The sequence below is a fragment of the Sturnira hondurensis genome, unplaced genomic scaffold (assembly GCF_014824575.4).
Source record: "Sturnira hondurensis isolate 20B ecotype Veracruz unplaced genomic scaffold, ASM1482457v3 Scaffold0018995, whole genome shotgun sequence".
NCBI lineage: Eukaryota > Metazoa > Chordata > Mammalia > Chiroptera > Phyllostomidae > Sturnira > Sturnira hondurensis.
The window spans coordinates 14,063-28,842 of NW_028091626.1; the positions used below are offsets into that span (position 1 = coordinate 14,063).

At 51.9% G+C, this 14,780-nt stretch overlaps 1 protein-coding gene across 2 annotated transcripts in view; it reads right to left on the reverse strand.

Annotated features, from left to right (window-relative positions):
- Positions 1-14,294, reverse strand: part of LOC119004008 (saoe class I histocompatibility antigen, A alpha chain-like) — a 21,369-nt gene extending 7,075 nt beyond the window's left edge. Inside the window, exons 1-5 of one of the 2 annotated variants that reach the window (XM_037070675.1) lie at positions 14,198-14,294; positions 13,692-13,976; positions 13,169-13,435; positions 12,339-12,614; positions 11,994-12,241 (exon numbers count right to left, since the gene is read on the reverse strand). In XM_037070675.1, coding sequence (XP_036926570.1) covers positions 12,024-12,241; positions 12,339-12,614; positions 13,169-13,435; positions 13,692-13,976; positions 14,198-14,267 — 1,116 coding nt within the window. In that variant the 5' untranslated portion in view covers positions 14,268-14,294 and the 3' untranslated portion in view covers positions 11,994-12,023. Of the gene's footprint in view, positions 1-11,993; positions 12,242-12,338; positions 12,615-13,168; positions 13,436-13,691; positions 13,977-14,197 lie in introns of those variants that run through there. The other variant, XM_037070676.1, reaches the window with a different exon arrangement.
- Positions 14,295-14,780: the final 486 nt, after the last annotated feature.

A 14,780-nucleotide genomic window follows, 5' to 3' on the forward strand; every position in this document is an offset into this window, starting at 1 on the left:
GAACCTCCTATGTGCACTTGAAACAAATGTGTTTTTCCGTGGCTGAGAGAATCGGCACACACACACATCTATCTCCTGTGGTTGAGAGAGAGAAACATCCTCTGGTTGCCTTCCTTCTGCTCCTCAGGCACCTGCCCCGACTGGGAATGGAACCTGTGATATTTTGGTGCCTGGTTGGACACTGTAATCAGCTGAGCCACCCGGCCAGGTCACATCTCTGTCTGACCTGTTAATATAGGTCTGGATTCCAATGGCAGAGAAAATCACTCAGTCCGTAGGCTCACACCCGTATTTCCATTTTGTCTACAACTTTAATGAGACATGCAGTTGATCTTTTAGAAAATAAAAAGCAAAACATTGAGCAATTACTGTGAACGCTCAGAACACATTTATTGGACAATTATACAAGGAGGCCCCCCCAAACATCCATAACAGTACTTAATGTGGGAAGTGAGAAATTCTCCCTAATTTGAGTTTGGAACTCCCAAACTGTCCCATGGTTTTCAGGACACTGGGTCACCAGCTCAGGAGCTGGTATCCATGGCTGTGGGCACTCAGGGCGCGTCTGTGAATGTTCTGAACTCAGGGCCCTGTGGCCTTGCCCAGCTCACTGTCCACGCTGGGACCCCACCCGGGACACAGTGTCATGAAGTTCTGGCCGTCCTTCTCGGGAACTCCAGGACCAAAGAACGGACGCAGGGGCTCTGTCACAGAAATTGGGGGGAAGGTAAAAATGTGGGAGCCATCGCCCACGTGATAAAAGGAAATGGTCCCCATTTCACAGTCCAGGAAATCACCGACACGGTGTAAGCAGGGACTGACCATCAGCTCTGTCAGTGGCCTGGTGCCGGCCAGGAAGGTGTCCTTCTCCCTGCAGCTCACGGTCCAGAAGCCACAGTCTGAAGAGAGGACGACCGTGTCGTGCCGAGAAACAGAGTCCTTGCAGAGGCAAAGGACATAGTTCTGTTTGAAATTTATTCATTTATTTAACAAAAGTTATTTTTAAACAAGTATGAATAAATATTGTCATGTAATCATTGTAGATTAGATCCTGAATATTATTTCTGGTCATGTCCTGGGAAATGAATATCAAAAATGAGAAAATTTTTATTGTCAGTTGTCAATGGTAAACTCTGATCCTTTTGAATGTTGGTGACTGATTGGCCTATAAATGTTGGGAATCAGTGGACTGTGGATTGTGTAGCATCACCTGAGAATCAACTGGCCTCATCCTACCTAGTTTTTTGAAATTGTTTATTTTTAACTACTTTTATTGTTGTCATTATCACTGATGTCCCATGGCCCCCCTTTTGCCCACTTTGTCCCTGCCCTCAACTCCCTGCCCTCTGGGCGTCAGCCCACAGTAGTCAGAGTCTCTGTGCTAATCCCTTCCCCTCCTCCCCTCCCCTCCCCTCCTCCCTCTCCCAGCTGTCAGTCTGTTCCCTGTGTCCTCGCCTCTGTCCATTTCAGGGGTGTCAAACACATTTTCACTGGGGACCACATCCGCCTCCTGGTTCCTGTCAAAGGGTCGAATGTGATTTTAGGACTGTATAGATGTAACTACTCCTTAACTAGGGAAAAGGAGCTGGGAGGAATAAAACAAGCTGGAGGGCCTGATTTTGCCCGAGGGCCTTGTGTTTGTGGCTTGTGGTCTATCTTGTTTTTTGGATTCCACAGATAAATGAGATCAGATTGCGCTTGTGGCCTTTGACGGGCCCTTTAAATCTCTTGCCTCCTGAGTGGTGTGGCTCCGTTGGTTGGGCGTCATCCCACAAAGCAAAAGGATGCCCGGGTTGGATTCCTGGTCACAGACAGAGGCAACTGATTGCTGTGTCTCTCTCACATGGATGTTTCTCTCCTTTTCTTCCTCCCTCCCCCTCTCTCTGAAAATTAAAACCAAAATCATAAATGACCCCTCTTTTGTTATGTACATATTATTTTGAGAATGTTATGTTTATTTTATTTTATTAATTTTTCAATTTATTTCATTGATTATGCTATTAGAGTTGTCCCATTTTGTCTCCCCTTTATTCCGCTCCATGCTGTACCTGCCCCACCATCGTTCCCCTGCCTTAGTTCACGTCCATGGGTCATACGTAGTAGTTCTTTGGCTTCTCCATTTCATATTCTGTTACTAACCTCCCCCTGTCTATTTTGTACCTACTATTTATGCTTTTTATTCCCTGTGCCTTTTCCCCCACTCTCCCCGCACCTCCTCCCCACCCATAACCCTCCATGTGATTTCCATTTCTGTGATTCTGTTCCTGTTCTAGTTGTTTGCTTCTTTTTGTTTTGTTTTTGTTTTTAGGTTCATTCGTTGTTAATTGTGAATTTGTTATTGTCTTACTGTTGATATTTTTGATCATCTTCTTTTTCTTCAATAAGACCCTTTAACATTTCATAGACTAAGGGCTGGGTGATGAGAAACTCCTTGAACTTGACCTTATCTGGGAAGCAGTTTTTCTGCCCTTCCATTCAAATGAAAGCTTTGCTGGGTAGAGCAATCTTGGATTTAGGTCCCTGCCTCTTCTGACCTCGAATAGTTATTTCCAACCCCTTCTTGCCTGGAAGGTTTTTTTTGTTTTTTTTTTTTAGAAATCAGCTGATAGTCTTATGGGAACTTTTTTGCAGTCAGGTGTCTCCTTTTCTCTTGTGGTTTTTAAGGTGCTCTCCTAATCCTTCATGTTGGGTAATGTAAGTGTGATGCACCTTGGTGTGTTCTCCTCTGGATCCTGTATCTTTCGGTCTAGCTTCTTTGAGACTCTGAGCTTCCTGGTCTTCCTGAAAGTCTGTTTTCTCTGCCAGATGAGGGAAGTTCTCCTTCATTGTGTTTTCCAATACGTTTTCAGTTTCTTGCTCTTCCTCTTCTCCTTCTGGCACCCTTATTAGTTGGATGGGGGGATGGTTAAAGTTGTCCTGGAGATTCCTAAGCTTCTCCTCGTATTTTGAATTCTTGTTTCTTCATTCTGGTTCGTGGTTGAAAGTTTATGTCTTTCTTCTACTGCAAATGATGGATTTCATTCCCTATTGTCTTCCCTTCATGGTTGGTTCCCTGTACACCTTCCTTTATTTCACTTTAAATAACCTTCACTTCTCCTCTGTGTTGCAACCATACACCACCATTTCTGTGAGCATCCTGATGACCAGGGCTTTGAAGTGTGCATCTGAGAGGCTGGCTCTCTCTTCATTGACTAGTTCGATTTTTGGAGCTTTGATCTTTTACTTCCTTTGGGCCATACATTTTCATCTGGGCTCGCCTGTTACACAGTCAAGGGTGGAGCCTTGGCTATTTACGAGGGTGGGGAACCCAAGTCACTGTGTTGTGGCTCTGTATGTGGGGGAGGGGTCCAAGAGGGAACAGTGGGGTTTGCTCAGCTCTGGCCCCACATTTAGTCACTTCCCCTGCTTCCCATAAGCAAATTGGGCCTTTCTGGTGCTGATGACCAGGTGGGTGGGTTTGTGTACACCCTGGGACCCCGTAGGTCTCCCCCACAAACTCTCCTGTGGAGCTGGGAGTTTCTCCCACCACTACCACAACCCTCACAGGATGTTAGAGTTAGAGGTTTGAGGCTTCATTTCCCCACCCTGGAGTCCTGGGTTGCGCAGTCTGTCTCTCTCCCCAGTTGTTCCTCCTGCTTCATCCGCACGCGAATGTGGGAGCCCTGCTCCGCGGGTCCCCACCTCACCAGGTCACCTGCCACTGCCACTCCCTCTCAGACCTTCAGCTGCTGCCTTGCATCGAGTCCCCTCAGCTCGGCTGCCCATCTCTGCCCCTCATCACGGTCTGGGTGAATGTTCCTCCTTTAACTCCCTGGTGGTTGGAATTCCATGCAGTTCGATTTTCTGGCATTCCTGGTTATTGTTTTGTTTTTAAACTTGTTGTTTTCCTTCTTTTGGTCGTGGGAGGAGGCAAACTGTACCTACCTACGCCTCCATCTTGGCCAGACAAGTCTTTCCTGCATCAGCTGATTCTTTTTTTAGACTTTTTTAAAAAATTGATTTCAGAGAAAGGGAGAGGGAGGGAGAGAAGGAGAGAGAAAGAGAGATCTATTGTTCCCCTTATTTACATTCATTGGTTGATTCTTGTGTGTGCCCTGACCTGGGGTTAAATGCACAACCTTGGCAAATGGGGTTGACACTCTAACCAATGGGAACTTCCCAGCCAGGGCCTAAAGCATTTTTTAACAAAGGGATCGTAGTGTTTCTTTCTTTTCTTTTTTACAGTCGTCACACAATATTATATGAGTGTTAGGTGCATAGCAGTGATTAGATATTTATACAATTTACAAAGCGGTTTCCCCATTAGGTCTAATTACCACCCGGCACCATGCACAGCCATTACAGTGTCACCAGCTGTATTCCCCAGGTCGTCCTTTGCATCCCCATCACTGTTCTGTCACTACCAATCTGTACTTTGTAATCCCTTCCCCTTTTCCTCCGGCCCCACACACCTCCTCCCACCCAGGGAAAAACAATTTGTGTGACACCTGACATAATCTTGTCTTTTTTTCCCTTAACCTTGTGGGGAAGAAGAAAAAACAACTCTGTAATTCTAATTTGTGGCCAACAGGTTCATTTGGAAGATGGTGATTGGTCCTTACAGATGGGCGGGGCCTCTTTATTTCAGCACAATACAACATATCCTCATATTTTCTCTTGCTTCCTTTCATTGTTTGTATATTTAATCCTCACTTGAGGACATGTTCTGTTGACTTTACACAGAGGGAAGAGGAGAGAGAGAGTGAGACGCAGAGAAAAACGTTGATGTGAGAGAGGAACATTGACCCTTTGCCTCCCATATCCGCCTCCCTGGGGATCAAACCAGCAACCTGGGCGTGTGCCCTGGCCAGGGATCCAACACCCCAAGTTCTGCTTTGAGGGACAATGCTCCAACCAACTGAACCAACCCCACCAGGGCTCTAAGTATGCTTTACGATTATTTTAATTACCTTTGCCCAGAGGTGAGGGGCAATGATACCATTTATAGCCAAGAACCTAACAGCGTTCCCCTCTCTGGGAGGACAGAAAAGCCCCGCTACAGAGTCTGCCCTGTGCCCAGGGCAGGGGACGCAGGAGGCGGGCCTTGGACGGAGGGGCAGCGTCAGAGCCGGCAGATTCGCGGAAGGACTTTCCTTTGGTGTGGACCTGTGCACCCTTTCCCTCCTGTCCCCACAGCGGCCTCTGAGGGAGCCCTGGACATGGCCCTCAAGGCCCTTTCAGTGTCGGCCTGTCTTGGTCCCTTTGGGCCGCTGTAACAAAATACCACCGACCAGGTGACTTGGAGGCCACACTGTGTGTGGCTCCCAGTTGTGGCCGCTGCGAGTTCCGGATCAAGGCTCCTGCATGGGTAGGTACAGGTGGGGGCCTTCCTGCGTCGTCTGGTCACAGGAGGGAAGGGACAAGAGGTCTCCCTGGAGCCTCTGCCCTAAGAAACGCATCCCACTCACAACCGCTCCACCCTAGTGATCTGAGCACCTGCCAGGGCCCCACCTCTTATAACACGTGTGGGGTTTATCATGTATTTTTAAACAACAATTTATTAATTGATTTACAGAAAGAGAGGGAAGGAAGGAGACAGAGATGGGAAGAGAGAACGTGAGACAGAGAGACAGAGAGACATGGATTGGTTGTTGAACTTACTCATGCATCCGGGATCCAACTGCATGCAACTGAGATACCAGTCAGGGCCGGGGTTATAAGTTCTGCACATGGATTTATGGACTCAAACCTGCAGGCCACAGCATGGCCCAAGGTGCATTCTTTCCACCGTATTTCCAAATGTGACACACTCTGTTCAATTACTGAGGAAGGAATTGTCTGATTCATGATTGTATTTTTAAAAAAAAGAAGACCCATATATTAGTTGTTTTCATAACATGCAGCCATTCTGGCAGACTTGAAAAATAATGGGTCTTCATCTCACTCCAAATTCTTTTTCCTTCCCCACTGCCTTGGGTTAGGTGGGGTCAGAGGGGCGCCCCCTTTCAATGAGAGACAGAAACATGAGTGACACTCACTCACAGTAACCACAGGGGAGGGTGACGACGCCCCATCAGAACTTCCTGTGAGGCTGGCGCCTCCTGCAGGGGATTTGAAACAGGACAAGTGTGTGTGTTTTGGGGGGGTGGGTCACTGAAGGGCAGACACTTCTCTGTGTCCTTCTGTCTGTAGTTGCGAGTGTGTCTGTCATTGGGTCTTATTTCATGATCACGGATATTTAAGTCATAACCCAAACTCTACACATTAATTCCCACTCCTGACCTCACACCCAACCCTAACTCCAGGACATACAAGTCTGGGCACAGGTAGCAAAGGGACTGACCCCTCTCTGTCACTGACGGGGCCTCCAGGGCACAGGGACCTGCAGGGACCCTCCTGAGTCTGGCCCCACCTGAAACACTCCAGCACTTCCCCACCTCCTACTTGTCCCCCCCTGCCCCTCCCCCCCCAAGCAGGAGAGGCCTCTCAGGACCAGACAGGCTCAGCACAGTCCTGCCCAGGGCGCTGCCCACCCACAGCTCTGAGTCCCTCCTGGGCTGACCCCTCCTGGTTCTGCCCTGAGAGTGGACCTGGGGGAGCCCCCACCTGGCTGGTCTGAGCTCCACAGCTCTGTGCGGGGACAGGTCAGGCAGGGTGGCTCCTGACCCCGGGTACAGGGACAGAGTGTGTGGTCCTGACCTCCCACAGAGATGCCACTATTATGTCCCTCCTGCCCCGCAGAGGCTGTTCCCCGCCAACCCCGCACTCACCCGCCCAGGTCTCGGTCAGCGCCAGGGCCCCCGAGAGCAGCAGGAGCAGAGGTCGGGCCCCATGACCCAGACCCTGTGCGTCTGGGGAGAAAGAACTCGGGTGCTTCGGGAGGACTTAATGCTAGAATCCACGGTGACACCGATTGGCCCGTGTCAAGTTGGGACACACAAACCCGAATCGCAGCAGAGCGTCAGGAGTATCCAGGCAGAATAGCCCGGGAGAAGGGGAAGGGAAACCCGAGGGAGAAGGGCGCACCCCAGCCCTGAGAGTCCGGGCCCCAGACTCGGTCCTCGGGCTGAGACCCTGGGAACACGGCTTGGGGACCCAGGACTCTGCCCGGACCCCTCCTCCTGCGCGGAGAGCTCTGTCCCGCTGTCTCCCCGAGTCCCACAGGCTCTTCTATTCAGCGACTGTCAAACAATTTGGGGTCAGAACATCTATACGATCTTACAAAATAGGGACGACCCCCGAAATAATTTTGTTTATGTGGGTTATAGCTATTACTAAGTTATCAATGTAAGGAGAAAAACAGTTTGAAAAAATTAATTCTTTGGGAATAATATTAATAACCAATGATAGGTTAAGAGAATTATTGTTTTTATGAAAAATAACTGTTCTCAAATAAACGAGGTAGTGAGAAATGTGGATCTGCTTAAGTGTTACTTTTTTGCAAGTCTCAGGTCTTGTCGGTATCATTACAAGTCTGATGTGTTTTCAGAGTTGCTTCTGCATCTAATCTGTTATTTTGGGGCAATATGGGAAGAAATATACAGCCTCAGAAATATATACGAGGAGCATTTTTAATAACCTTTTCAGATCAGTGTGAATATTCATCTTTGGTCGTACACTAAAGCCACACACGTGGTAGTTCCTGAAAATCCCTTTGCAAAGTGGAACCTGAAACTACACCATTGAGTGTTTCCTACTCTGTTACGTTACTTCCGTGGCTCTTGTACTGATGCAGGATTATTGGAAAGTGATGCATCGTCTCACTAAGTGAGAGAGATCTCCCAGTGTTGGTGCATTTAATGACACGTCATCAAAAATCACATTGTTAACGTTACCGAAGACCCCACTGGAGACCGTCGTCAGCTCTGGGAAGCCGTCTGGCTGCCCTGGGGAGACACACGTTTGCCAAAACCCTGGGTTTCCTCTGAGAGCTTCCATTCCATCCAGACAGCAAGTGCTGTCAGGTGTCCACTGCCCATTGACTTTCCTTGAGGGAGAAGCTCCCGTTCATTGGAGAGAGTGTTGGCCAGGTCACCTCACCTCAGTCATCACAGCTTCTGTGTCTCTCATTCTCTTATGTGAACTTGCTGTTCCTTAAAGAAGAGGCTGACTCAGCCCTCACAGGTCACTTTCCTGGGCTCCTGACACTTGGGAATGGAGCAGGAGTGTGTTTGTGCACTTTCCCGGTCATCACAGGAGATAATTTATTTCTTTGTTCTCCATTTTCATTAAGGATAGTTAAGAAATTAATCAATTTGTATCATGAATTCAAGACATACTTACCTTCGCTTAACTGTTTTTTTTTTAAATTTTCAGTTACAGTTGATGACCAATGTTATATTAGTTTCTATACAACTCTGCTGCCTTCATGTGTCTGTGAGGGTCTTNCTTCAGTTACTGAGGAAGGAATTGTATGATTCATGATTGTATTTATTAAAAAAAGAAGACCCATATATTAGTTGTTTTCATAACATGCACCCATTCTGGCAGACTTGGAAATTAATGGGTCTTCATCTCACTCCAAATTCTTTTTTCTTCCCCACTGCCCTGGGTTACGAGGGCTCAGAGGGGTGTCCCCATTCAATGAGGGACAGAAACATGAGTGACACTCACTCACACAGTAACCACAGGGGAGGGTGAGGACACCCCATCAGAACTTCCTGTGAGGCTGGCGCCTCCTGCAGGGGGATTTGAAACAGGACAAGTGTGTGTGTGTGGGGGGTCACTGAGGGGCAGACACTTCTCTGTGTCCTTCTGTCTGTAGCTGCGAGTGTGTCTGTCTTGGGTCTTATTTCATGATCAGGGATATTTAAGTCATAACCCAAACTCTGCACACTAATTCCCACTCCTGACCTCACACCCAACCCTAACTCCTCGACCATACAAGTCTGGGCACAGGTTGCAAAGGGACTGACCCCTCTCTGTCACTGACAGGGCCTCCAGGGCACAGGGACCTGCAGGGACCCTCCTGAGTCTGGCCCCACCTGAAACACTCCAGCACGTCCCCACCCTCTAATTGTCCCCCACCAAGGCAGGAGGCGCAGCTCAGGACCAGGCAGGCTCAGCACAGTGCCACCCTGAGTGCTGCCCACCCACAGGTCCCAGTCCCTCCTGGGCTGACCCCTCCTGGTTCTGCCCTGAGAGTGGACCTGAGGGAGCCCCCACCTGGCTGGTCTGAGCTCCACAGCTCTGTGCAGGGACAGGTCAGACAGGGTGGCTCCTGACCCCAGTTACAGGGACAGAGTGAGTGGTCCTGACCTCCCACAGAGATGCCACTATCATGTCACCTCTCCTGTCAGTGACACTGTGTGCAAGGGGTGCCTGGGGCATCTCTAACATAGAGCAAACCTGTCCCATGCAGGTCACCCTCAGGCACATCTGGGGACAGCGATGGCCATTACTGAGACGCCCTCAGGAGCAGCAGGCAGGAGGCAGAGAAAGTGTCCCCTGTTCCTGGGGACCTGCCGAGCTTAGAGTCACATGTCATTAGGGTGCAGGGACATCTGGGTCAGGAGCTCCCTCCACGGTGTTTCTCGCTGGGCCTGTTCCTTCAGCTCCTTCTCTGGTCCAAACTCTGTCCCCAAGTCCCTCACACTGGTCCACTTAGCACTTTTTTTAACTTAAAATAATTATTTTATTTTTTTCTTTTTCCATCACCATTTATCCCCCCATACACTGTCCCACCTTGGCCCACCCCTCTCCCATGCAATTCCCATCGTTGTCTGTGTCCATGAGGTAATTCTTTAATTTCTCAATTACACTTAATATACATTGTATTAGTTTTATCTGTGAAGCAGTGATTAAGCATATATGTGTGTGTGTGTGTGTGTGTAGCTTATTAAATGACCTCCCCATTATACCTAGTACCCATCGGACACCATATGTAGTCACAACAATATCACTTCCTACTCCCCTGCTGTCCTCTGCATCCTACTGATAAGTGTCCAGGGCTGACACGGGACAACCACCATGTTGTCACTGACTTGGGTGGAAGTTATGAGAGGGACTGAGGAGGGTGAGTGTAGAAATGGTGAAGGGCACAGCAGGGGAATCTCAGAATATGTCCCTGTCAATTACTCATGAATGACAAACACCAAATGGTGAATTTATAATGGGGAGAACTGGCTGTCACCAATCTTGGGTGGGTCACCAGGATGAACGTCCCCACTGTGAGGACAGGGAGGTACAGCGTCCAGTCCTTGTTCTGTCCTCTTGCCAGTCCTGGCTCCCTTGGTGGCCTCCTCCCACCGCTCACAGCCCCGTCAGAACACCCAGCCCCTGCAGCCTGGAACCCTGGGCGCTTCCCCACAACTCTCCCTCCTGCCTCGCTGGTCCCTGGGCTCCTGATTCTCTTCTCAGCTCAGCAGCCAGACTGACCCTGTGGCCCGAGGGCTCTCTCTTGAGGAGGAACTCTCAGAGGAAGCCACTAAGGACATGGGCTCCTTGACCATGACCTTCCAATGCTCAGCATCTGCAGAATGAGAAGTGTCTGCAGTGGGTTAAGGACAGTGGACGCAGGGACAGTTCCTGCTTTAAGCGAGTGTCCTCACCTTCTGATTGGTCAGCTCTCTGACCCCACACGGACAATCCTGAGGTCTACAAAAGGGGGGCCTGAAAGCTTGGGGTGACCCCTAGGCAGCAAAGCAGCACTTGGGTAGAATCAGGGGACTCAACAACCATGGCCAGAGGCTCCAAAAGGTCACATTCAAATGCGTGGGAAGAAACCCTGAGTAGTGCATGGAGCACAGGGGGTCACAGGGAACATCACTGGGGAGCCCTGAGGTCCCCTTGTCCTGTGACACAGAGTCTGTCCCACCTGGGTTGTTTCCAAACCTGATTGTGAGTTTATGAATTTAAAGTAACTTAAGTGGGTTAATAAATGGGGTGAAGGCGTAGATCGAATAATACCTATCAGAAACTACTACATACCTTGGACCTTTTAATTTCCATCACTTTTATTTATATATACAAATATATAAATACATATAAAAATGTATATACATACACTTCAGTATTAATGTACAGAGAGTAGTCGGGAATTCACCATCCCAGAGGGGGGGCTAGACTGACAATTTCAGCTCTGAGTCCTGCACAAAAAGTCTCTGTCACGCTGGGAAAGAAAGTTGTGATGAAGAAGTTCAGGTCAGTCTCAGAAGTGTCCCATTCCCCCACAGCCACCACATGCTCTGAATGTCCCACTCTGAGAATCCCCAAAACCCAGTTGTGCCCCTCAATCCACAGCTCCCAGGAGACCCAGGGCAGCAGCAATGCCAACAATGGTCACCATGGTGATGGTGGTCTGAGGAGGGGGGTCTGTGAGGGGAGGGTGAGAGGTCGACCTGAGGCCTGAGTCCTGACCCTGCTCAGGGACACCCTGAGGAGAGGCTCTGTGCCCACGCCCCCTCCTCACCCCATCTCAGGGTCAGGGGCTCAGGCAGCCCCTGGTGCTGCACATGGCACGGGTATCTCTGCTCCTCTCCAGGGGGCATGGCCACAGCGGTTCACTTCTGGAAGGTTCCATCCACCGCTGGGTCTCACTTTCTGCCCTCTAGGTTTCACCCTTAGGCGCTGTGAGTGACACATCAGAGCCCTGGGCACTGTCACTGTCACTAACACAGCAGAGTTACAGGGTGGGGGAGCCCCCCTCACAGACTCCAGCCCACACTCTCCCAAGGGTCCCAGACGTCACCTCCCCAACACCCAGACTCACAGGCAGCCTGAGAGTAGCTCTCCCTGCCTCTGCCTGTGGGAAGAAAACATTCTGTGAGAAGTCGGGGGGAGGCTGGGTCCCGTGACCCTTTAGGAACCCGACACTCCTGAAACACAGGGAAGGTTCCAGAACTGTGACTGATCCCAGGGTGGGATCAGGAAATACAGGGAGAGTACACGTGTGGGGACTGGACCAATCACCTGTTTGGATGTCTGTCCTCAGCAGGTGCCTTCCCCTCTGACATGTGACAGCTGAAAATTAATCCCCATCACGAGAATTTTCAGATAATAAATGTATCCCTCACTTTCCCAAGGGCCTCACTAAAGAGTCAGTGTTAGGAAACAGGCCCCAGGTGGACAAGCACCCGTGTGGGGACACCATGCCCATTAACCAGGCAGAGCACACTTCCACCTGGGCTTGACCCCCAGGGGTTCAGGGAACTCAGCCCCACCCCTTGCCCACCTGAGCACTTCCTCCTCCACATCACAGCTCCAAGGACACCCAGGGCAGCAGCAATGCCCACGATGGTCATGGTGGGCTGAGGAGGGGGGTCTGAGAGGGGAAGGTGAGAGGTCAGCCTCAGGCCTGAGTCCTGACCCTGCTCAAGGACACCCTGAGGAGAGGCTCTGTGCCCACACCCCCTCCTCACCCCATCTCAGGGTCAGGGGCTCAGGCAGCCCCTGGTGCTGCACATGGCACGTGTATCTCTGCTCCTCTCCAGGGGGCACGGCCACAGCTGCCCACTTCTGGAAGGTCCCGTCCCCTGCAGGCCTGGTCTCCACAGCCTCCATGTCCTGGGTCAGGTCCTCCCCATCACACTGCCAGGTCAGGGTGATGTCAGCAGGGTAGAAGCCCAGGGCCCAGCACTTCAGGGTGACCTCATGGTCAGAGATGGGGTGGTGGGTCACCTGTGTCTTTGGAGGGTCTGAGGGGAGGGTGAGAAAATTCAGGGACTCTGCACGGACATGGGACACTCCAGCAGTGCCCATGTGACCACCCTGAGAGTGGACAGGACAGCCGGGGTGGGGGAAGGGATTGCACCACCCGGACACCAGCCTGCACATAGACACATGGGATATTCTGTTTCTTGGCAAGTTCCAGAATCAGGGCGACATTCTAGGGTCCGAATGTCCAGGGCACTAAGTGGTGACAGAGCCTTAGGTGGAGGCCGAATGACTCACAAATGCTGGAGTCAGGCCTCCAGGGAAGGTCTCAGCCCCAGAACCAGGGAGAGCGTTCAGGGGCCCCAGGTGGTGTAGGTTGTAATGGAAGCTCTGTGGGGTGTTTCAGGGAGAAGCTGGGTCCCTTACTGTCCTTTAGAGAAAGATGGGCCCACGGGGGAGTCACAGAATAAGGAAACTGGGGGAGTGTCCCTACTCCAGAACAGGAGGGACATTCGGACCCTGCCCCATTCCCCTCCTTCTGGGAACCCGCCCCAGCCCACAGACCCCCTCCTCGGGGAGGCCCTCGCCCTGGTACCTGCCCGGAGCAGCGTCTCCCTCCCGTTTTCCAGGAGCAGGCGGAGCCAGCGCACGCACTTTCCCTCCAGGTAGGCCCTCCTTCGTTCCACATCAGGGACCTGCACAACCTCGCTCCAGCGGATCCCCGAGGCTGCGGTCCAGGAGCGCATGTCCTCGTTCAGGGCGATGTAGTCGGTGCTGTCGTAGGCGAAGTGATTGTACCCGCGGAGGAAGCGCCCGTCCGATCTCACAACGCAGCTCCTCATCTCCTGGAAGGTGTGAGCCCCTGACCGCGCCCCGGGGTCAGGTCCCTCCACTGATTCCCACCCGGACCAGGAGGGTCTGCCCCGTACCTGACTAGTGAGGACCCGACTCTCCGTGTCGAACCCAAACTGATCATTCAAACGGGTTAAAGTCCCCATGGATTCCTTCTGGGTTGGATGTCACGCGCGCCCCGCAGCCACCGAGTGACGCCGGGACTCGGATAGTGGGGGGGGGGGGGACCCGGCCTTTCTGTGGGTACCCGGGCGCACGTGGCTCACCGTCCTCGCTCTGGTTGTAGTAGGCGCGCAGATTGTCCACATTCCTTCCGTACATCTGTTCGTAGTTTTTGATGACCCGCGTGTAGTGGTCCCAAAACTGTGGGTGCTCCTGCTCCAGCCAACGCTGCTCCAGCCACCGCACTTGCGGCTCCAGCCTCGGCCTCCGGGCGTCGCTGTCGAACCGCGCGATCTCCGTGTCGTCCACGTAGCCGACGACGACCAAACGGGAGTTCCTGCGGCCAGGTCCGGACACCGCGGTGGTGAAAACGGTGAGCCTGTGGGGCCCTGGGGGCGGGAAGGACACTCGTCCTGGGTCCTTGGAGGTCGGGCGGTTAAGGGCAGGAGTGCGGGGCAAGGAGGGAGGGCGGGCGAGGACAGGAAGGGGCGGGGGGAAGGGGGGGCGACGCGGGAGTTGGGGGTCCGCGGTGTGAGCCGCGGGTGCTGGAGGCGCGCTTTCCCCGGTCCTGCGTCCGCACCTGGTCCCCTGGCTCCTGCCCCGCACTCACCCGCCCAGGCCTCAGTCAGGGCCAGGGCCAGGGCCCCCGAGAGCAGCAGGAGCCTCGGGCGGGGCCCCATGAGCCGCCCTGAGCGTCTGGGGAGAATGACTTCCGGTTGGCGGCGTGGTTCTGTTTAGTACACAGAACCACGGTGACGCTGATTGGCTACTGCGGTGTTCGGACATCCAATGGCAGTGAAAACCGCGGAAGCGTCACGTGTATCCAGAAGGTAGGACCTTGGTAGGTTGTAAGAGGGAGGAGCGAAACCCGGAGGAGAAGGGGAGCCCTCAATCCTGTGAGTACCCTCTTCCCCCCATCTTGGTCCCGTAGATCTCTTGCTAAGACCCTACAGCCGGGTCTGGGGACCCGGGACTTGGCGCTGAGCGTCCCCCTCCCCGGAGAAGCGTCTGTCCCTCTGTCTCCCTGAGTCCCGGCCCACGGGCTGTTGTAATCATCGCGTCTCACACATTTCATTTTCAGAATCTCTGTACTGCCTTACAAGGGAGGAATGGCCAAAGCAGCTGTCTGGAAGCGTAATAGGTATCAATGTTACCGTAAGGAAAAATACTTTGAAAAATATTTAGAGTAACTT